General features: G+C 38.5%; 2 protein-coding genes across 11 annotated transcripts; one reads left to right on the forward strand and one right to left on the reverse strand.

The window, feature by feature from the left end:
• Nucleotides 1-41: 41 nt before the first annotated feature.
• On the forward strand, nucleotides 42-8,931 carry ngs (notochord granular surface). The gene is made up of 11 exons (XM_017724032.2): nucleotides 42-229; nucleotides 1,075-1,231; nucleotides 1,320-1,469; nucleotides 1,624-1,743; nucleotides 2,686-2,781; nucleotides 3,153-3,287; nucleotides 3,516-3,626; nucleotides 4,248-4,358; nucleotides 5,654-5,778; nucleotides 6,943-7,227; nucleotides 8,711-8,931. The coding sequence occupies exons 1-11, from the start codon at nucleotides 45-47 to the stop codon at nucleotides 8,799-8,801; spliced, it is 1,566 nt and encodes a 521-aa protein (XP_017579521.1). The 5' UTR covers nucleotides 42-44; the 3' UTR covers nucleotides 8,802-8,931.
• On the reverse strand, nucleotides 6,241-18,776 carry pgm3 (phosphoglucomutase 3). 10 transcript variants are annotated; one of them, XR_005130369.1, is made up of 14 exons: nucleotides 17,654-17,860; nucleotides 17,356-17,540; nucleotides 17,131-17,198; nucleotides 16,284-16,417; nucleotides 15,162-15,357; nucleotides 14,472-14,629; nucleotides 13,186-13,269; nucleotides 12,892-12,990; nucleotides 12,382-12,501; nucleotides 12,087-12,209; nucleotides 10,952-11,125; nucleotides 8,114-10,793; nucleotides 7,829-7,931; nucleotides 6,241-7,219 (listed from the first exon to the last, which is right to left on the reverse strand). XR_005130369.1 is itself a non-coding variant. In XM_017724030.2 (13 exons), the coding sequence occupies exons 2-13, from the start codon at nucleotides 17,858-17,860 to the stop codon at nucleotides 10,704-10,706; spliced, it is 1,620 nt and encodes a 539-aa protein (XP_017579519.1). In that variant the 5' UTR covers nucleotides 17,861-17,862; nucleotides 18,650-18,776; the 3' UTR covers nucleotides 6,241-10,703. The 10 variants fall into 10 exon arrangements, 4 of the variants coding, with proteins under 4 accessions (XP_017579519.1, XP_017579516.1, XP_017579517.1 ...); XR_005130365.1 differs by having other exon boundaries at nucleotides 6,241-8,899; nucleotides 9,131-10,793; XR_005130364.1 differs by having other exon boundaries at nucleotides 6,241-8,241; nucleotides 8,762-10,793.
• Nucleotides 18,777-22,831: the final 4,055 nt, after the last annotated feature.

Genomic DNA, 22,831 nt, shown 5'->3' on the forward strand with positions numbered 1-22,831 from the left:
GCAGTGGATCTGTGTCTGTGTTGAAGAAGCCCCCCGGTCTAAGTATGAGCAGAAGTCCAGAGAGAATGTCTTCCTACCGGCGCCACTTCGAGGGCGCGCTGGCCTCCTCCTCCTCCTGCCACATCCGGGTGTCCAGCCCGTCTCCAGTGCGCCGCGAGACTCGCCGCTCCGCGAGCTACGGCCGCGCGCGCACGAGTCGCCGGGCGCTGTCGGGCACGCGCATTGCCAGGTAAAGTTATTTTGAATATCTGTTTGTTTCTTCCTTTTCTTTCTTGTTCTCACTCCTTTCTTTTTACTTTCGTCTCTCTTTTAATATTTTCTGTCCTTCTATCTTTTTATTTTGTCTTTCATTTCTTCAGTTCTTTCTTTTTTTCTTCCTTCATTTTGGCACATCTATGTCTTCATATTAGTCTGACTTAGTCAGATCTTATTCTATGCGTTATTTTTTGCTATCTGGTGTCAACCAGAAGAAATAGGTTCCCCTTTTGAGTCTTTTCCCCTTTCTCTCATTTTTAGGGAGTTTTTCTTTGCCACTGTCACCTTTGCCAACTATCATATGAGACTCAGTCCCTGATTTTCAGTAGAGCTGCTTTGTGGCAAGCCAATTGTAAAAAGCACTATATGAATATTGAATTTAATTACAGTAATTGATAAAAAAATCTGATTCAATCCTCTAATAAATCTATCTGTGATGTATCTGTAAAAAAGCACTTACACTGTCTGATGTGTGGTTATCTGTGTATTTCTTCCTGTGAGGTAGTGTGATTGAGTAGTTTGAGTATGATAGTCTACCTTTAGATGCTCAACTTAAGTGAAGTGCTTCAATTAAAAATAACTCATGCTGAATCTTCTAAAAGAAGAAAGGATAGATTGTCAGCACTGCCTGATGCACAATATTTCAATATCAGTATCAGAAAGGAAAAAGTGCCATCTATGCAGTCTGTGTTTTTATCTATCTTTCTCTGTCTTTATATTTCCCCTTTTTTCTTTTTTTTTCTTTCTCAATAAGCAGCACTTGCATGTGCTGCTTTGTGACACTTGCACTGCTCACTCTGTGTTGTGTCTTCTTTGCAGTGTGAGTATGGGTACTCTGTGTGTTGGTATGGGTCATGGAGGAGCACTGGACCTGGAAGCCGCCGCCGCTGCTAACCAGGCCTTCCTGAGCACACGCAACATCGAGAGACAGGAGATGATCTCCCTCAATGATCGGCTTGCTGTGTACATTGAGAAGGTAAGACACAGTCACTCACTTCCCTTACGACTTACACAGGTGTTACCTGTGGAATCCGAAAAATTGAATTAGTTTGGTTGTTTTGAAGGTTCGCTCTCTGGAGCAGCAGAACAAAATGCTGGAGACAGAGATCGATGCTCTGAAGAGTCGCTTTGTGAAGCCATCAGGTCTGCGCATGATGTATGAGGACCAGTTGCGAGAGCTGAGGAGGGTTGCTGATCAGATGAAGGTCCAGAGGGTGCGAGAAGGCCAGAACACAGCATGGGGACTCATAGGGACTCATACATATACATCACTCTTTGTCCAACTTTAAACCATAACAACATTCATTAATCACTGCCCAAGAGCACATAGAGATGTTCTTTCCCTAACCAGCATCTCTGTTCCTGTAGGACCTAGCCATTGCTGCGAAGGAGGCCATGGCAGGGCAGTTGGAGATGGTAAAGGCCAAGTACGATGAGGCCCTGGAAGCCAGGAAGAAAGCTGAGCTGGAGCTTGAATCTTTCAAGCCGGTGAGTGGGTGGCTAGCCTACAGATGAAATTGCAGGCCCAGCATTTTATCAGTATAGTGAAAAATGCCTCATAATTGTGAATAAACAATAAGCTATGAAGAAGCTATATGAGAATAGTGTGAGGTTAATGAACATCTGTGAGTGAATGAATGAATAATTACTAAAAGAGGGCTGATGCAGATATTCAATATCTTTCAGGTATATATCTGCTGATGCTAATACCAACCCCATTACATAAATATGCAAATAAAGTAGAAACTGGGACTAGATTTATCTAGACTATACTAGCCTAATGCAGTGAAATAAATGAAATACATACATTTTAGCAAAATCTTCTGCTCCTTCTTGTATTATGTCTATAATACATATGTCATCAAATATCCATTTCAAATATTATGAATCTAAACATCTGTCCAATGCTGATCATTTTTACAAAGGAAACACTGGCTGTTATTATATAGATGGCTTAATATGGTGTATGTGATCATTATTATTATCATCAAAAATGTGTAGACCAACCTAAATTAGTGTGAACTAAGCAAAGAATTTTCTCTCTCCAATACTTGATTGTCATTTTTGTTTCTGCATCAAAATGTTGTTTTCTTGTCTACTAAGTGAGGAATTGTGCTCTAAATATATAATCTAGCTCAAATATTTAATTCAGCCTTTTGAATTTTAGTTAGAGATACCCAAGAGAAGAATTTCTTTGATTGCCTGGTAGTCCAGTGCAACCACAAGATATCACCACAGTGGGACAATAGCAGTCTATTAGTAGAGGGCTTTTTGAACATGTACACAATTGCAAGGCATATGAGTCCTAACAGTCAGGGTTCCCTTTAAGCAAATATTTATCTTTACTGAATACCATTATACATCCCTAATAATTATCAAGAATTAACCATGCTATCATTTGCTGAATAATATTGCTGTTTTGTCTACCAGGATGTTGATGCAGCCACTGCTGCCCGTATTGCTCTGGAGAAGCAACTAGAGAACCTAGAAGTGGAGATGGAGTTCCTTCAGCGGATTCACAAACAGGTAGAGGCTCTTTTGATACCACAGTGATGTTCTCTACATAGGCCTCATGTCTACACTTCATTGAACACAAGCCTATTAATTTGCTTGCCCTGCTGTACAGCTTTAGTAGTCACTTGAAGAACTGGGTGTAACAAGCAGTGAAAGGGTGAAGTTTAAACAGAATACCTTTGACAAAAACACAAAAATTAATGTTCGGCCTTCTTTGATGAAGGAAACTTACTTTACTGAGATTTTCGCTGAGTGGTTTGACCTACACATTCTTTCACTTAAATTCACTTATTAATTTAAAAGTTAAATTCATTTTAAAAGTTGGTTGGTTGAAAACATTGTTTTAAACAAACTGCTTGGATTGAATTGACCCCTCCCTTTAGGAAATCGAAGAGTTGATGGCTCAGATTTATGGAACAGTGGCTAAGGTCGATGTGTCCTTCACTCTGCCTGACCTGGCCTCTGCCCTCAAGCAGATCCAGTCCCAGTATGACAGCATTGCTGCACAAAACTTACAGGTAGACAAAAAAATTAAGTTTTCTTATTGCTTCAATACTATAGCACTTTATTTAATTTGTGAATTAAGTTGTACTGAACTGAACAGAAAAAAGTCTCTCTATTAATAGAAAATAATCTCATTATTCTAAGCCTTGGATAGGTATTAGATGTGCAGGTAAAAAGCCCATGTCTACAACTTGCATCTGCTCACCCATGCTTGTATCACTGTCTGATTTTTTGGTCATCAGGAAATGGACGCCTGGTATAAGTCAAAATTTCAAGACCTAAATTTAGCGTCAACACGGCATGCAGAATCCGTTCGAGGCCTCAGAGAGGAAATCAATGGCTTGAAGAAAGAAGTTAGTGCAGAACTTCTAAATTTCCACAAATCTTCTCATAGTTAAAGAGGAATTCCACTGATTTTTTCGAAAAGGTCTGAATTATTTAGACACTGAAATGAACAAAACAAAGTAATTCAGGGTGGTTTAATGTGGGATGGTTTATTGTAGAGAAATGTCTTGACCCAAATTCTGTACAGTGGTGGTTATAGGAACCAGGGATCATGATTTTATCATGGGACTATTCTGTCTTACAGTGCCCTGGATGTACTCCTCCCCATGAATGTATTATATGTTTATATGTATGACAAACATGTTTTTATCTTAGAATTATCATAAAATACTTTCTCAGTTACCAGGCAACAATTTATAACTGTCTCATGTAACAGGTTTCTGTGAAGCTTTAAATGTTTATGAATTCAAGATCCAATCACCAACATTGTGAACAATTATAACTGTAAGTTTCCTTTCAATGGAGAATTTTATGCCAAACAGCTCCAGTTGGCTTTGTTTCCATATTTATGATTAAATTATGCAGAATCATTTTAAAAAACAGTGGAATTTCCCATAACATGAACTGTGCAGGCTAATTATATGTAGAGGTAGAGTCATCAGTCTCAAACTATGCTTGTGCATCCATAGATTCAGAATAAGCAGCGAGAACTGAATGCTCTCAAGACCAGGAATGAAGCTTTGCAGGCACAGATTCGTGAGGCTCAGGAGAGACATAGGAAGGAGGAAGACGACTTACAGGTGAGAGTAGAAACATGTTAAAACTGATCACATGGAAAGAGATTTTTACTACATGTAAAGGTTTGTCTGTCACTTACAAATCCACTTTTGTAGCTTCTAACGTTTGTAAGTTTTTTTGAAAAGAAAAAAAAGAAATAAAGCATTTTAATATGACCATTTCCAAACTCTCTTAATCCCCTAGAATTAAACAGGCTGTTTTGGTTACTGTACCTCTAATGATTGCCTGCCCTCTATTGTACCTTGTTCAAAAAGCAGCCCAGGATGGAGCACTCCTTTTAACTTCAGCATGAATGATCAGGGCTAAGTCACTGTAGGTTGAACAGGTGAATATACTCTGATCAGCCATTAACATTAACCGCTTCCTTCTTTCTTTCATTTTATCAGCTCCACTTACCATATAGCTGCACTTTGTAGCTCTACAGACTGTAGTCCATCTGTTTCTCTGCTTAATTTATTAGCCAACTTTCACTCTGTTCTTCAATGGTCTGAACCCTCACAGGTCCACCATAGAGCAGGTGAGCAGGTATTATTTGAGTGGTGAATCATTCTCAGCACTGCACTGAGGGACGTGGTGGCAGTGTGTTAGTGTGTGTTGTGCTGGTACAAGTGGATCAGACTCAACAATGCTGCTGGAGTTTTTAAACACTGTGTCCACTCACTGTCCACTCTATTAAACACTCCTGCCACATTGGTCCACCTTGTAGATGTAAAGAGACAGTAGCTCACCCGTTGCTGTACAGTTTGTGTTAGTCATCCTCTAATCCTTCATCAGTGGTCACAAGACACTGTCCACAGGACGCTGTTGGCTGGATTTATTAGGCTGGTGGACAACAGCACAACACACACTAACATGCCACCACCACATCAGTGTCACTGCAGTGCAGAGAATAATTCTGTGGGTGTCCTGAGCACCAAAGAACAAGGTGAAAGGGGGGTTAACAAAGCATACAGAGAAACAAATGGACTGCAGTCTGTAATTATAGAACTACAAAGTGCACCTAAATGGTAAGTGGAGCTGATAAAATGGATAGTGAATGTAGATAGAAGGAGGTGATTTCAATGTTACGGCTGATCAGTGTATATGTAAAGGCATTGGTTTTTGTAACATTATAAAAACAACAAAATCAAAATGGGCAATTTAGAATTCATATATGATCTATTTGGACTGGGTTAGCGTTTGACACTGACAGCGTTTACATACTACATCATACTCTTTAATTTGAAAAAAGTGATGAAAAAGTGACATGGGCCCTTTAATAAATGCTTGTAAAGTCTTATGGCAGTACATTTTCCAGGCCCGCATGGAGGCTCTGAAGCTGGACATGAAGATAGTGAAAGAGAAGATAGCTCTGCTGCTGAGAGAGTACCAGGACCTCCTCAATGTAAAGATGGCTCTTGAGATTGAAATCACTACATACAGGTACTGTTCACACTCAGAGATGATGGGGAATATGACGTGCTGTTAATATCAACAAAAATGAAGTATAGGGACTTCACTTAGCAGTCACAGGCTATCAAACTTCTCCAAAGAGCTGAAGACATCAGGGCCACTACATTTAGAATGATCAAAACAGCAGATGCACCAAGCAAGCCTGCCACTACTGTTTATGAGAACGGAATTTTTAAAATGTTAAACTGGCAATATTTAATGATGAGATATAGAAATTTCCATTTAGTGCAAAATGTTCATGTTGCATTTCAGATGATACTACAGTATAAACATCTATGCACTATGTAGTGACAAATATTTAGTGTAAGAATATACTTCATAGTAGACTTAGATGTTGTTGATAAAATTCAATATCACAATACTGATCATAGTAAGTATTAAATCAGTACTGTAAACATTAGCCAGACAGAAAACACATTTATAGAAAATGTATTACTACTTACTATTTATTTAATTTTTGTGAATTTTAAACTGTTCTTTTAAAATAATAAAGAATTGCATACTGTCAAGTCTTGGGTATCACAAATACACAAAATAGAATTAAAAGAATAAACAACACTCATCTTGTCAGTGCACTGCTATGTCATGACTCTTATTTCTTTGATGTAATGGTCATTATCTGTCAAATATAATGCAGAAAATCAATATCATGTTACATATGACATTGTCGTCTGAGTGCCCCTGGCCAAATTACATTTTGTTGATTTTCTAAGTGAAAATAAAATATACATACTCATACCAAATTAAATAATAATAAAACATAAAATATGCACTGTAAAATTGTGCATTTCATAATTTGTCAAATTTTTTCCCAAGATTTTACACATTGTACACTGAAGATTGTGAAAAATGCGACATTATGTCTGTTCCCCGTAGAGGATGTATTAACTTATCATCACTTAATAAATCAAGAAAACGTGTAATTTGAGTGTTCATACGTTTGTATACGCCCTCTAATGTACGCTCTAATGTACAGTGCCTGAATTGAGGCTCTGAACTCCATGAAGTTGATTTCATATTTTTTTTTTTTTGGAACTCAATCACTTTCAAGGGAATGGGTAATCATGTTTAAGTGATTAATATGAGACCAAGAAAAGACAGTTAATTGGCTTTCATCTTTTTACTGGTCTTCAGGAAGCTGATTGAGGGTGAGGATAGCCGCCTGACAGCCATGGTGCGTGGCTTGTCTCTGATGAGCAGCAGCACGTTTGTCAGCACTGGACTTGTCAGTGCCTCCGGAGTTGGTCTCAGTGGAGCTCTGGGTGGGGTGACCAATGGAGCAGCCGGTGGGGCAGTTAGTGGAACGGCCACAGCTTTGTCAAAGGTAGCATCTTCCTCAACTGGCCGCCAGGGGACAATGGAGGAGTTCACCCACGAGCAGGCCGTGGAGGTGACGGAGAGGAAAACTGTCCTTATTAGGTAAAAGTAGAAAGGACACACGAAAGGACACACCATTAAAATGATTGTTTGGCCAAATAAATTACAATTTGCAGTTTGCACTGCTAATTGTTTAGGAATAAGCTTCCATTGTTAGCTACTCATATTTCAAATGCAAAACTAAAGAATACTGACTGGACTATATTTAGGGTAAAAAAACAAAACTAAATTATTTTCACCAAACCATCATTTTTAAATCTGCCATACCAATAAATGCTACAGGAAAATGCTATTGGAAAGTTTGCTCTTAAGTAAAAGAATATTAGAACAGGTTGTTAAGGAATACAGTCAATACAGTTGAAGTGTATAGAACAGTGTGAAGCTCTGAACAGAGAAATAGACCAACTTCTGTTTTCACTCTGATTGCTGATAATCCCAATTATAATTCCATGTGTTATGGATGTTGGATTTGAACACTGGGCCTCTGAGGGTCTTGTGTGATTTGTTTGAAAATTCTGCCTTTAATCAAGTAGGGGAAAAATACAATCCAATATGCAAAAGACCTTTTTTCTGGCATTTTCAAATACAAGACTTAATAAAGAAAAAAAAATGCATTACTCACTGACTGTACGGCCTCACTTACTGAAAAACAAACGTGGTAGCACAGCACTTCTTATGCCATTCTTAAATCTTACTCTTGTGTTAGTACTGAGCACGTGAGACTGACATGGGAGAGGGAACTGGGGCTAGAAATCATAGAAAAGATATGGGGAAACATTTGGAATATTGCAAAGAAAATGACAATACGTAATTTGGCAAGAGCTTTACAATTTAAGATTTTCATAGAGTACACATATCCCCTCTCCAAATTCAAATTTGGCATATCCCCTTTATGTCCTATAGGTAAAACAGACACCAGAAGCCTCACCTCACTGTCGCTGGTTATGCCCCAAACTGTAGAGACAGTGGAGAGATGTTTTACAGGAAATAGAGCAAATACTAGAGGAGAAACAAACTTGATCCACTCTCTTGTCCTGGGTCTCCCTAGTAAATATACTGTGGATGTACATAGGAGAAAACGTTTTATTTAAAACTTTGCAGCAGGAGAAATATACTACACCACTGGATTACTGACAGGGTCCCTTCAGCTTTAGGATGGCATAGATTGATTCTGGAATATATCCCTGCCTGTTAAATTAGAGAATAGAGAATGCCTTTTACAAAATATAGAAGCCTTTCTATGGAATACACTGATGTAAATATATCTGCTATAATGTTCAGAGCATTCATATGAAGGATGGACTGAATCAATTAAACTAAACCCTACTGTTTTACTACATTATTAGAATGTCATTTTCTGGACAGGTAGAGAATGCTTGAACTTGGTAAGCTGTGTAGGTTTTTTACCCCCACGATTTCTCAGTTAAAGTGCTGTTTAAATATTCTGATTTTTTTGTTTTTATAAGGGTATTTCTGTAATAGACTCTTAATAATTGCCACTAATGCCATCTTTATTTTGGTTTAGAACAGTTAAGACAGAGGAGAACAATGTTCAGAGTGACACACAGGAACGCACCATCACCATCTCCGGAGCAGCAGATGAGACAGAGGAGTAGACGGAAACTGCATAACCTTTCTCTACTGCATAAATCCATATCTTTACCAGAATCCACTTTCTTCCTCCATTCCACTAGCAGGCTTGAAACTAACAAACCTAGAACATAGCATAGCTTTAATTAGTTATATTGTTACAAAAAAGATTCTACATTCTATAGTTTTAAATGATTGCATTACACCTCCAAAAGGTTCAGCTTGAAAAGATTCTTTTTCTCATCGGTGAGCGAAGGAGAGAATGGATTCTACTAGAGATAGCATGAACAAGTTTCACATACAAAATCATAAGCTTTAACTTTATCCTGATAAGAAATTGTAGAGCAAGCCTTACTCCTCAGTATCTACCTCCTCTGTTGGTGCAATTCTGTTATGACTAAAACTGCTAACTGTATTGAAACCTTTAACCTCCACTGGCTCCTCTGGACCTGTTAAGATACATACAAGAAATAAACCTGAGTGCAAAGCATTAAGTAGTCTTGGATAAATTCATTGTCAGAAAGAATGTTTTATTTCTGTAATTCAGAGTGATTTGATGTGCAATCATCCGTTCCAGAACCAGACATCTGAAGAGCCTCTAAGAGCAATCTCACAGAAAGTTATTAGAAGAAATTATAACAAATACACTGCCTCATGCCCCAAACAGTTTTGAGATAAATCTTTTGTCAAAAATTTTATTTTTAAAAGCCATTCATGGTGGGGAGGTACATGCAGGATGTTAAAAGGAACAAGTCCCCAAATAATTTTTACAGATTTACCACTATTTTACTATTTTATTGTCAGAATTACACATAAAGTAGCAGATGTGCAGGTTCACTGGTGGTTTTGTATAGTAAATAAAATGCCACATTTGCATTGTGCGCACAGCAGCTTCTGGTTCCCATCACGACCATTGTAAAGAAATCTGAGTCGTTAAGTTTCTCTTTGTCTACATCTCAGCCAATGAATTCTAATTTTTTTTTTTTCTAAAAATGTCTGAATTCCCCTTTACCTAGAAAGAAAGCATAAACTTCTGTTCAAAACTTTGGAATTACTTGCCATATGAACAAACTATTATTTTATATGCAATAATAACTCATTACACAGCATTCAATTTTGATAATCTGCCTTAAGATTTGATCTCCTACTTTAATTTTGTGTTGTAATTTTATGATAACATAATTTATATTCAGAACACATTTCCTATACATGTATAGTTTTATAAATGTATATATCATTCTGGAACATGTCATTATGCCATTCCAGAACATTTGATACCCTATTTATCATTCTTTAAATTTACAGCTTCCTTTTCTCTTTAATATTTATCAGAATAATTTAATTCTCATCTTGCAATCACATAACGTTTATACACTGATAAGACTGATAGCAAATTGTGATTTATTTAAACCAGTGAGCAATAACTTGGGTTCAGCTGTTACCTTTCACAAACAACAAACAGACTAAAAATGAACTTTAGAGCTTTTTTTCCATCAGGTTGTTTTATTTCCATTTCCTTCATACTATGATTATTTTATGTGGCAGTGTCAAAATAAACTTCTAATGGATCCAAGTGACAAAAAATAAAAATAACACAAAACACTCAGAGGCACAAAGAATTCCACTATCAGAACCAACCTAGTTAGTGTCCCATGAAACCTACAGAAAAGGGCAACAGAAGGTATGTAGCAACACCTGCATAATCTTCTGAAAGGCCCCTGATTGTAGACAAAGCTCATTATACCCACCATAAAATATCTGGTACATTAAGTACCTCCAGTACTATCATAAACACTAATCTGCTATTGGTATTCACAGGAGAATGTTGATTTAAAAATCACTGGGTTCTCCCTTTTGAAGGCATGTGTGCATATGCATGCATATATGTATATCACTGAAGTGCAAGATATAGGAGGGTGTTTGCGTGGTCACTTTAAGGGCTTTGGCTTCTCTCCAACTCCTCCAGCCATGTGGTATACAGCCAGACTTACTTCATGTGCCAAGACATCTGCACTCTCCTGCGCACACGAATATGTTTCATGTCACCAAATGTAGCTGAGCATTTCTGATACAATACGGACCAAAGATTATACTGCAGGTCCCAATAATAAAGAGCAGAGGAGGTCATTCTGTGGTGTGAAACAAAGACAGAGAGAGTCTATATGTAAGGATTTACCTGTGTTTCAGCTTCAGCGTACACTCTGACCAGGTCCTCGGTGCCTGAGGGTCTGACAAAAGCTCGAGCTTTCGTGTACTTTTTAACCAGAGCATCTATGGAATCTTGTAGACCTGCTGGCGTTACTGCACGACGCTCTGCATCTGCTGTGTCTATCATACGTCTGTCTGCCACCTACACTGGCAAAACAAGACCATAACACAAACACATCAGTCAGGGTACTTAAAGCACATTTTGCAGTAATGTAGGGACTCACACTGCAATCTTACAAATAAAGGTGACACTTTCAATTTTCTAAATGACCTTTTAATCACAGATGGCATACTAGCACTGATGGGTATTGGTATCGGGCTGATATCAGCAGAAAGCACTGAAATGGATAGAGTAAAAAAAGGACTGAATCTGATTCAGTTTTATAACAAATCTATCCTGAACCATCACAGATTTCGTGATGTGATGTTTGTGACAGAGTATTTGAGTAGTCTGAGCATGATATACTTAAGTACAATTAAATAAAAAAAAGGAACAGCTCTTTTAAAGGCTTAGCAGTTTTCAACAAAAACAGATCAGCCGATACCGTAAATTTTATTGCTTTTCCTGCTTTAACTCACTATAACTCAATTATGGGTTTTTAATGAGCTGATTAGTTGGATAAGGTGTGTTGGGAGCAAGGAAAACACTAAAATGAGCAGGGCTCTTGGCCTCCAGGACCAAGGCTGAGAAACACTGTACTTTGTTAGTAATACCACTCTGGTAAATATGTCTAATTGCAATTATAAATTAGACACCATTAGTTATTTTACACAATATTTCAAGTTAGTGAATGACAACACACTGAAACAATGTATTTTAGTAATTTCTTGATAACTTATCTGCCTCAAGATTTGATTTTCCTACAAGCATTCTGATATTCACTTTTCTACAGCTTCTTTCTCCATGTTATATGGTTTTTCTTTCTCTATGTTATATGGTCATTTCAGAATATTCTATATGATTTGAAGCCTAAATTGTAAAGTAGTATCAGTATATTAGAATAATGTATCTGCAAAAACAAAATTGTCTTATTTAAAATTAAAAAAAAAAAATGATTCAAGGTTTCATAAACACTCAAATATAGACTAGCAATGACACACACCTTGACTGTGAGCTGCCGGTTTGGCAGATCTGTGTAAATGCTGTCCCATTCCTGAACAGTCATCCCTCTGATGGCCAACACAGCTTCAATAACCAGCATATCTGAAATAGCATCACCAGTAGCCTGCAGCAGGAGAGAGAAAGACAGCAAGTCAACGAAGAAAAAGAAAGCCAAAGAAGACCGAACACAAGACACAATAATAGACACAAGAGACATGATGAAACAGTGTTACACATGTGACAGCTGAGTGAGCTAATTCAAAAAGCAGGGAACATAATGGTTTTGGTTATTGTACCTGGTTGATGAGGTTGATTGTGTTCTCCAGAAGCTTTGCTGCATGTTTCTTTTCATCACTCACATTTGGGTCTTTGACTAGCTGCTGAATTTCCTTCTCTGCTTTTTCACTGAACAGAGCCTTAAATTGACCAGCAAAGACCCAGTTTAATTTTTAGTTAGGTGTTGTTGTAACAGTTCAGTTAGGTCAAATGTGCTCTTACACAATTGAGTTTTCTGAAGTATTCAAATGTTATAGGACTGTTTGGATGCAAGGAAATTTTTGACTGGCAGACAATTTGTTCAGCAATTCATCAAATTCATCATTCATCAAACTCCAGTAAAGTTTTCAGCTCCATTTTAACAAAGCTTCTCAGAGTTGAAGTGCTGATCTAGGATTTTATTCACTATGACCATGCAGACAGGAACAAATCCTAGATCTGCAGTCCTTCTCCTAGAAGATTCATGACTACAGTTTTGTGTTTAAGCACACTGAGGCTTTCAATCGAATAAACTCTGATAGCTGTAATACCGTTCCATGACCGTTGGCTTCAAAGTAAACTCCGATATCAAATTTCTGAGCTGCGTGGTGAAGATGCTTCACTCCTGTCTTCGTACAGCTCACGGTGACCTAAACGTTACAAGCATTATTTAAATTATTTAAAAACAGTTATTTAGAATGTAGAAAATTAAGGGCTGTTATGGATTATTTCTAAAAGATTCATGAACAAAATGCTGTTAATACTAAAATTATGAAATATCAGAAAATCTAGGAGAATTAAATGGAAGTTTGTGTTAATATAATGGAGCATCAGAAATGATTTACCTTCATTATATCTTCCAAGTATTGTGTGGAGCTTCCATTAGCATATGCTGTTTGTACAACAGCAATCTGTAGGTTAAGCCCCGCCTGTACATAAACACACATACATATATACCTACTTAATTCCTATGTATCCAAAACCCAGTCAGGAACAGTTGCAATTGCATGTTAGAAGCATCTATACACTATACACTGAATCATACAGTTTCTTCTGAAATCAAGAGCAACAACCACAACTCTTCTGGAAAGGGTTTACACTAGATGTTGGAATATTGCTGTGAGGATTTGACTGCTTTCAGTGAAAAAAAGTATTAGTGTATCACTAGTCATTAATATTAGTGGATCATAAGTTGTGGATTACAAGTGCCACTTCATCACAACCCAAAGCTACTGGATGGAGCTCCATCATTCCATAGAGTGCAGTCCCACTGCTCCACAGCCCAATGCTGGGGAGGATTTATACCCCCTCTAGCAGGCATTGGTAGACACCAATTCTATGTTTACGTACAAACAGACAGAATAAAACTAATTTCATCTCCCTGCCTTTTTTCAGAGTATACATCTGGCCAGACAGTGAAGGACAACTGACTGTCAAGCCCTCCTGCTACCCACTTCAGACCAGCTGCCCACGCCCCAGCTACCGCCACCTGCCTTGGACTAGCTGCCCGGAAAACTACGTTGATGTTTTCAGGGACTCCTAGCTATTACTACTACTAATACTACTACTATTAATATTAGTAGTATAATCATTTGTAGGTAGTTTGACCAGAGGAGGATGGGTCCCCCTTGTGAGCCTTGGTTCCTCCCAAGGTTTCTTCCTCAGCTCTTGCCACCTTCGCCCCTGGCTTGCTCACCTGGGGGTTTTACATTCTTGTTAAAACTTTGTCTTTTCTGGAATCTGTGAAGCTGCTTTGTGGCAACATCAGTTGTGAAAAGTACTATACAAATAAAATAGATTTAATTGGTCATGGTGACCTTAGGATCATAAGCAGCTGCACCAGTGCATCCAATACTATTAGCAATGCTATTTTATAGAGTTTATACATTTTAAGACTGCTTACTCATACAGTAGCTGGCCAATCCACTATACTTTTACCATGCCCAATACACTATACTTTGTACTGTCTATTTTGTTTCACATTGCTCCTTGTTCCTGGAGGAACAATTTCTCTCCACTGTGTACTTATACATAGATGGAATGACAACAATAGCCTCTTGACTTGTTAGATACACCTGAAGATTCATGTGTACATCAGTGAGGTTAACTAAAGATGTGTAATGTTTTCTACCTGAGTCAGAAGCTCTTTGAGATATGTGCTAATGAGAGTAGCAATTTTGTCTCCATCCAATAGATGGAAGCTTCCGTCTGAGTCGTTGTAATAGTAAACAATACGATCAGCATCACCATCAAATGAGCAGCAACGCTCACCTGCCCCCATATTGATTCCTCCAGAGAGAGAGAGAGAGAGAGAGAGAGAGAGAGAGAGAGAGAGAGAGAGAGAGAGAGAGAGAGAGAGAGAGAGAGAGAGAGAGAGAGAGAGAGAGAGACTCATACAGTAATTTTCACTGGCCAAGTGTGACAAGGCTTAACATTAAGACTTTATAATGAAACTAAGATTTGGTCACTGAAATATTTTGTAAGATTTGATCTTTGAGTTTTACCATAACAAACATTTAACATAAAATGTTGAAAGGTCTAGAGATGAAAGCAAGAAGCAGACAAAATCCAAATGGGGTTAAAGTTCCACCTGATCTGGGTTCAGTTTCCTAAAGGTACCTTAGTGTACTGGTAGAGAGAGTGTTTAGTCTAATGCTCACTCTACCATTTAATCTTTGGGCGAAGATGCTTTCGGAAAACCCAGCACTGGTTGTTCATGCCAATGAATAGGGGTTTCAGCACATTAACAGATCTGTCCTGATCAAAGCAATGCCATAAAGTCAAACGTTGCTGTGACACCAAGGTGAATACTCCAACTGACCTTGTGGAGGTTTCTGCTGTACTTTCACGTAGTCAGCTCCACACAGGTAGTTCAGTTTGCCGTTGCTGCCATCATTAAAGAGCACCATCTGCAGTTCAGACTGGAGACATGCCTCCAGTTCTCTCACCTTCAGTGCACCAATCCCATTGGCCCCATCCACCAGCAGCCGCTTCTGATCGTCAGTGTGATTCCGGGCCTGGGACACAGGACACCATGTTTTGTTACTACGTTTTTGGATAATTATTCTATTTCTTGCTTTCTCATTGTCCCTCAGATTTACATTCTTACAAAATATACAAACAGTGGAAGCCAAAGTGTTGCAAAGCACATGGAGATCCCACAAAACACTGTAACCTAAGATACAAATGGTAGTCTAATACCATTTTTCCAGCTAAATAAATTAATACAATTGCAAACATTGTATTATTGTAACATCAGAATTTTTTGCTTTTTTAACTAAGTAAGGTTTAGAGACATTAAAAGTTTTACAGACATGAAAACAAATACACATGTAATGTGTCTATCAGCTCATGCTTGTTCATGATTTGCTCTCTGCTTTCAGACATCGAAAAAAAGAAAATGTTAACTGTACCTACCTGAATTATGCCCTTTATTGTGTACAGAAAACCTATGAGCTTAAAGAATAGAGAAAACCTAAAGGGTTCTTTGAGTGATGCTACAGAACACCGTTTTCTAAACCACATTTCTGTCCTCCCAACACAAAAGCAGCTAATTAGCAAGTCTTCCTTGAGGTGAAATGAGTCTTTTGGTGCAGAAAAACACAAAAATGTAACTTCCCTAAAAAAAAAAAAAAGTTGTTGTAAATGAGATGTGTGAGGGCAAAGAACCTTTCAAAAGCATAACAAACCTCCAAACAATGTAAAGTTCTTTGCCAATTTAAGGATTTTGAGGAGGTTCTTTAAACTTTAAAAAGGTTCTTCATACTTATTTATAAAAACAGCTTTCTAAAAGAGCTATCCATTGAAAAAGATCTTCAGACAACCAAAAAACATTGCACTGCATTAATCACGGCACCTTTATGCCTGAAAGGCAACTTAAGTTGGCATACAGTTGTGTAGTTATGAACCAGAGTGCAAAGGTAGTGAGGGGCTTAGCTCTTACATTCTTAGTGAGTTCAATAAATGCCTGGGAGAGTTTCTGATAGTAGCCTTGTAATGTGTCGGTACCATAGCAACCATGGGTGTTACGACAGCGGACCATATAATGCAGCTGAGGTGTGGTCACAAGACCATAGTCTGGGGAAAAAACACCAACACACAGAGAAAGAAATGTTACCAGAATATCAAAACATCCCAATTCAGAAATCTCTAAATGATCAAGTAGAAAAGGTCAAGCCATTATTGGAATTCTGCAGTGTTTTCAACCTAATCTCTATGTGCAGTCTCTATAGAATAGTCAGTTACCATGGACAGTAAATTCTCTGTCCTGAGTCAATGCATTTATATTCCACTGTAAATATGCTACTGGGTTGAGTCAATGGGTTTTCTGATTTCAGGCAAAAATTAGGTTGCAAAAACAATGAAGCACAGGCATAATTTATGTTTATGTTGTCCCTACCATATCTTGTCAGTATAGTCTATTGAAAATCTTATTTCTTGCAGCAAATCTGTCAAAGAGCAAACTAAAACATCAAAGACTTTGTAAAAGTGTCTTTGCTCATTCCTCACCATTATATTAACACGTAATGAAAATGTACATGAATAATCAGTCAATCAACCTGGTTGATTTTTCAGAGTATATTGAGGGTGGCCCTCATTTGCAATCAGTTCGAAACAGTCAAATATATGGGTACAATTCCAATATCATGCATCCCTACTTTTATTAAGAAAATTCTACCACCAACAGCCATATTAGTCTGTTTGGCTACTACTATAATGACTACTATTATAGCAATAGAATGTCCAAATTTTGAATGAGAAAAAAGAAATTTACTTAGCCATGAACACACCTTGAATCTGCCCTCCTAAACAGGAAACCCCATCCAAAACAGCCTGTGATAATCTCTGACTACTTGGCCTAAGTGACAGCAAGCACAACCTTAGCAAGCACAATCAGCTTATATGTTGTACCACACTACAATACACATATTTTAAATACTTGATATTTATAACTCATTTTTATTATACTACTAAGTAAAAAAAAAAACAGACTAAATGACTGCACATTGACTTACCTGGTATCTCTGCCTACAAAGACACTTGCTGTCTCACTCATGTTGATGGTTTCTTTCTCAATAATGTCCTTCAAAGCAGAGCACAAAACCTCCTGCTCTGCATTGGCTAGCTGTGTGGCATAGCCTTCCCAGGATGGGGTCACCATCTCCCCCATAGGATCAATCAGTTTCAGTCCATTATCTTCCTGAGAAAGCAGAGAGAAAGAGAGTCAGAAATGTATATGACAAAAAGGTAAGAGAACAGTCTTATCTTTCTCTATACGAGAAATAAATGCAATAAATATTCACTGCAACTAACCTCTGGATTGTGAGAAGCAGTGACCATGACTCCTATGGTGGACTTGGTCTTTCTGGACCTCAGTGTGGCCAACAGGCCCATGCGGAACATCACGTGGTCCAAGTGTTTCGCTGTAGTGCGGAACCCTGCTGTGCCATACTGCAACATTAGCCCTTTTGGTTTGGGATGGAGCATGGATTTCTGGGAGGCCTTCTCAAGCTGGTCCATCTCTGCAAAATAAAAATTAAAATAGAAAGCAAAAAAACATACTTAAAGCTACTTTCTGTGCTTACATTTTGGCCTACAGACCATCTCAGTGTGCACTGGTCCTGTCTTTGAAAACAAACCCATGCAAGGCAACAGAATCTAAAACAACTGTGGCCCTAATTTCCCCTCATATGTTCTTACATATACTTACAAAACCACTTTGTGAACAGTGAAATTGTTCCCTATATACACTGAATTGCCACTTTACTAGAAACACCTTGTTCACCTTGCTAGCGTTTACTTAAGACTTCCGCCCTTCTTGGTAACGCACAGATATACTAGCCATCCTCCAGCCCTTCACCAGAGAATTACTCTGAATATTTTTGGGTGGCAGTCCACTCACAAGCTAGCAGTGACATTGTGTGTGTAAAAACTCCAGCAACACTGCTGTATATGACACACTTTGACCAGCACCACACACACTAACACGTCGGTGTCACTGCAGGGCTGAGAACAGTTCACCACCCAAACGACACCTAGTCAACAGCAGTCCTGTGGGCAAAAACCGACCACTGATAACAAGAAGAAAAACTGTGCTCGACAAAACATGGGCTACATTCTGTAATTATACAAGAGTGGACCAATAAGGAAGGCAGACCTCATAATTACAGCGTCTGATAATCTTCGGTGTATTTCTTAACCAGTCTACACTACACAGAGCATGCAGCTAATCTAAAAAGAAATAAACGGAACACGCTGCCTTCTTTCAAAAACTTTGTGAAAAACTGTCGTTTTTATTTTCGTACTCACTCGTTCAGCTGTTGAACTAGTGGGTCCAGAACACTTCCTATTGGTGACGTGGCCGTTGCACGACGTCGTGCGGGGCGTGTTCACGAAGATAAGACGCTGCAAGCTTTGAGGCGCAGAACATGGAACGCTGCACAAAAAACGTAGAATATCATACTATGTCGAAACAGAGCAATAATACTAGCGCATATATGCATGTTAATGATGTGTGAAATGACAGATGCTGCTATGTTCTGTACCTTCTTGAAATAAGGTAAAGACGAAGGATATAACAGATAACGTGACTTCTTTATTCTTCAGCAAACAAACGCGTAACTGTAGGCGGCATGCTGCATAACTGTGTGCCGTCACGTGATACGCAGATCACATAAATGATGTACATCACAGATGCTTAAAAAGATTTTGTCCTCTGTTCGTTTTTCTCCTGGATAACATTACAAATTACGAGGTCGTTAAATAGCCAATACGGTACCGCGGCCTCAACCAGTGTCGCTATGATCCTTTGGGCTGAATTGATCTACGAAGCGGCGGCACGGTAGCGTGGCGGCTAGCGCTGTCGCCTTACAGCAAGGGTCCTCTCTGTATGGAGTTTGCATGTTCTCCCCATGCGTGGGTCTGCGTGGGTTTCCTCCCACAGTCCAAAGACATGCAGTCAGGCCAATTGGACAAGCTAAATTGCCCCTAGGTGTGAGTGTGTGAGTGACTGTCTGTGAAGTTGCAATTATGCTATGAACCTAACTTTACTTTGAAATTAACGTAAGTTTGAATTAAAATGAAGAACATTAAAATAGTCAGTAGAGTGGTGGGATATTTTAAATAGCCAGCTTCAACTAGTAGCTCTATGGGGCTGGGAACCTATGGACTGAAATGATCTATGAACCTAAGCTAGGCTGGGCTAGGTCAGTGACTGGATGGGAGGCCATGCTGGCTTGCCTATAGCTCAAAGCTTTTCAACCAAACTTTTATTTTGAAAGTAAAATGTGGATACAGTGAAAGGAAGTTCACACTCTGGGTCTAAGCAAAAGGCCAAAGACATACATTCTACTGAATTACTTTAGAAGAGCTGTATAGGCCTCTATATTCAGCCAGTTTATACAACTCTATGAGAACCCTTGGTTTTGTCTTACGTTAGAAACTAACCAGTATGGGAAGTTGCAATCAGGTTTTGAACCAAAACTTTACTTTGAAATAAAAATAACTCTGGTTCAAAATCAAGTGTCATTATCTCAGTGGACCTCGAATGTAGTCTGCGCATGCAGTAGAAGGTCTCATTTGTTGTTTGCAGCCTTAGAGCACCACCTACTGGCTGCTATAGGTTATTAACCTCATAAAATGTGGATTCACATTTTCTTCTAGTTTTCTTACTGGATACGACAGTCATAGTTCGCCAACTGCTATCTCACGTTCAAGTCACAGTTAGAATATTTTTACTTTTAAAGGCATTCATGGGCAATGTCCATTAGTATAATGTTTTCTTTTTACTTCGTGTCATTTGTATACCTATGAGAACAAGTAACATGCTTTGTAGCTTTCTGTTAATAACGGCTTTTCTTTCCTTCCGTAATGGGGGCTAAATTTAATGTGGTTGCATTCAGTGTATCCAAACCTATGAGAACCCTTGGTCTGGTCTAATGTCAGAAACTAAGCAATGTGGGTCTTGGTCAGGCCTTGAATCGAAACTAACTGACGTTAGAAGTTGCAATTATGTTATGAACCTAACCTTTACTTTGAAATTAACTTAAGTTTGAATTAAAATGAAGAACTTCAGAATAGTCTGTCCTAATAGAGTGGTGGGATATTTTAAATGGCCAACACTGGAAGCCAGCTTCAACCAATGGATCTGTGGAGCTGGGAACCCTTGGCTGTATAAATCTGTGAAGCTAAGCGAGGCTGGGCCAGATCAGTGACTGGACGGGAGATTATGCTGGCTTGCATATAGTTAAAAGATTTTCAACCAAACTTTCATACTGAAACTAAACTATGGATACAGTGAAAGGTCACATTGATTCCATGAAAGGAAGTTCACAGAGGTTGGTGTATGTAGTCTAATGGGTTTTTACAGTTTGATCACATTACAGTGATAGGTGTATGTAGTCTAATGGGTTTTACAGTTTGATCACATTACAGAGGTAGGTGTATGTAGTCTTACTGCTCTTACAGCTTGATCACATTACAGAGGTAGGTGTATGTAGTCTTACTGGTCTTACAGTTTGATCACATTACAGAGGTAGGTGTATGTAGTCTTACTGGTCTTGCAGCTTGATCACATTACAGAGGTAGGTGTATGTAGTCTTACTGGTCTTACAGTTTGATCACATTACAGAGGTAGGTGTATGTAGTCTCACTGGTCTTACAGTTTGATCACATTACAGAGGTAGGTGTATGTAGTCTCACTGGTCTTACAGTTTGATCACATTACAGAGGTAGGTGTATGTAGTCTCACTGGTCTTACAGTTTGATCACATTACAGAGGTAGGTATATGTAGTCTTACTAGTCTTACAGTTTGATCACATTACAGAGGTAGGTGTATGTAGTCTCACTGGTCTTACAGTTTGATCACATTACAGAGGTAGGTGTATGTAGTCTCACTGGTCTTACAGTTTGATCACATTACAGAGGTAGGTGTATGTAGTCTCACTGGTCTTACAGTTTGATCACATTACAGAGGTAGGTGTATGTAGTCTCACTGGTCTTGCAGCTTGATCACATTACAGAGGTAGGTGTATGTAGTCTTACTGGTCTTACAGTTTGATCACATTACAGAGGTAGGTATATGTAGTCTTACTGTTCTTGCAGCTTGATCACATTACAGAGGTAGGTGTATGTAGTCTCACTGGTCTTGCAGCTTGATCACATTACAGTGATAGGTGTATGTAGTCTAATGGGTTTTACAGTTTGATCACATTACAGAGGTAGGTATATGTAGTCTTACTGGTCTTGCAGCTTGATCACATTACAGAGGTAGGTGTATGTAGTCTTACTGGTCTTACAGTTTGATCACATTACAGAGGTAGGTGTATGTAGTCTCACTGGTCTTACAGTTTGATCACATTCCAGAGGTAGGTGTATGTAGTCTTACTGGTCTTGCAGCTTGATCACATTACAGAGGTAGGTGTATGTAGTCTTACTGGTCTTGCAGCTTGATCACATTACAGAGGTAGGTGTATGTAGTCTTACTGGTCTTACAGTTTGATCACATTACAGAGGTAGGTGTATGTAGTCTCACTGGTCTTACAGTTTGATCACATTCCAGAGGTAGGTATATGTAGTCTTACTGGTCTTACAGTTTGATCACATTACAGAGGTAGGTGTATGTAGTCTCACTGGTCTTACAGTTTGATCACATTACAGAGGAAGGTGTATGTAGTCTTACTGGTCTTACAGTTTGATCACCTTACAGAAAAAGGTGTATGTAGTCTTCCAGTTGTGGACCTAAACTAATATACACTGTTAGAAATAAAGTTACCATGCAGCTACATGATTCGTTCATCAAGGTACAAACAATGTAAGTGTACCCTCAAAAATGCAACAGTGATTTTAAGGTCCAACTGTGTACCTTGAGTAAGTTTTTCCTAGTGGAAAAGTAGAAATTTGTATCTTTTTATAAACCAATATTTTAAAACAGAACAATAAAATACAAACCCTGGAGGCGAGACAGGGTGTGTGGAGTCAGTACAACTTAGAAAATATAATTTCAGTGGATTGTGGTTCAGTTATGTTACCATCACAGTGACAAAAAGGTTACTGCCCCAGTAACAGTGTCGTATCTTTTTTCCTGAGAGTGTAGACATGCACCAATAAATGACCAGAACACATTATTTCTGCAACTTGCTTTTTTACCAGTGCTCCTTAAATTCAACATACCAGAAGGAAGACAGCCTGACATCAAGGTTTATGACCAGTCTGACACAGAAGTTGACTCAGAGGTTTTTGAAGAACTTGCAAAGGAGTCATCTGGAATCTTCAGGTTCACTCTATGCAGTGAAGAACCTGGTAATCATTCAGACTATTATTAAGCTGAAAGGTTGGGTTAGTATGAAACTATTTAAGATACTAAAGATTTTGTACACATGGATTGATCATGTGGTTTTACATCTTTGCTTTTTAAAAAATCCTCATAAATATAACAGATCTATGTGATATAATATTTCTATTTTGTACTAATTTCTTAATGCATAGGTGCC

Source organism: Pygocentrus nattereri, chromosome 1, assembly GCF_015220715.1.
Source record: "Pygocentrus nattereri isolate fPygNat1 chromosome 1, fPygNat1.pri, whole genome shotgun sequence".
Lineage (NCBI taxonomy): Eukaryota > Metazoa > Chordata > Actinopteri > Characiformes > Serrasalmidae > Pygocentrus > Pygocentrus nattereri.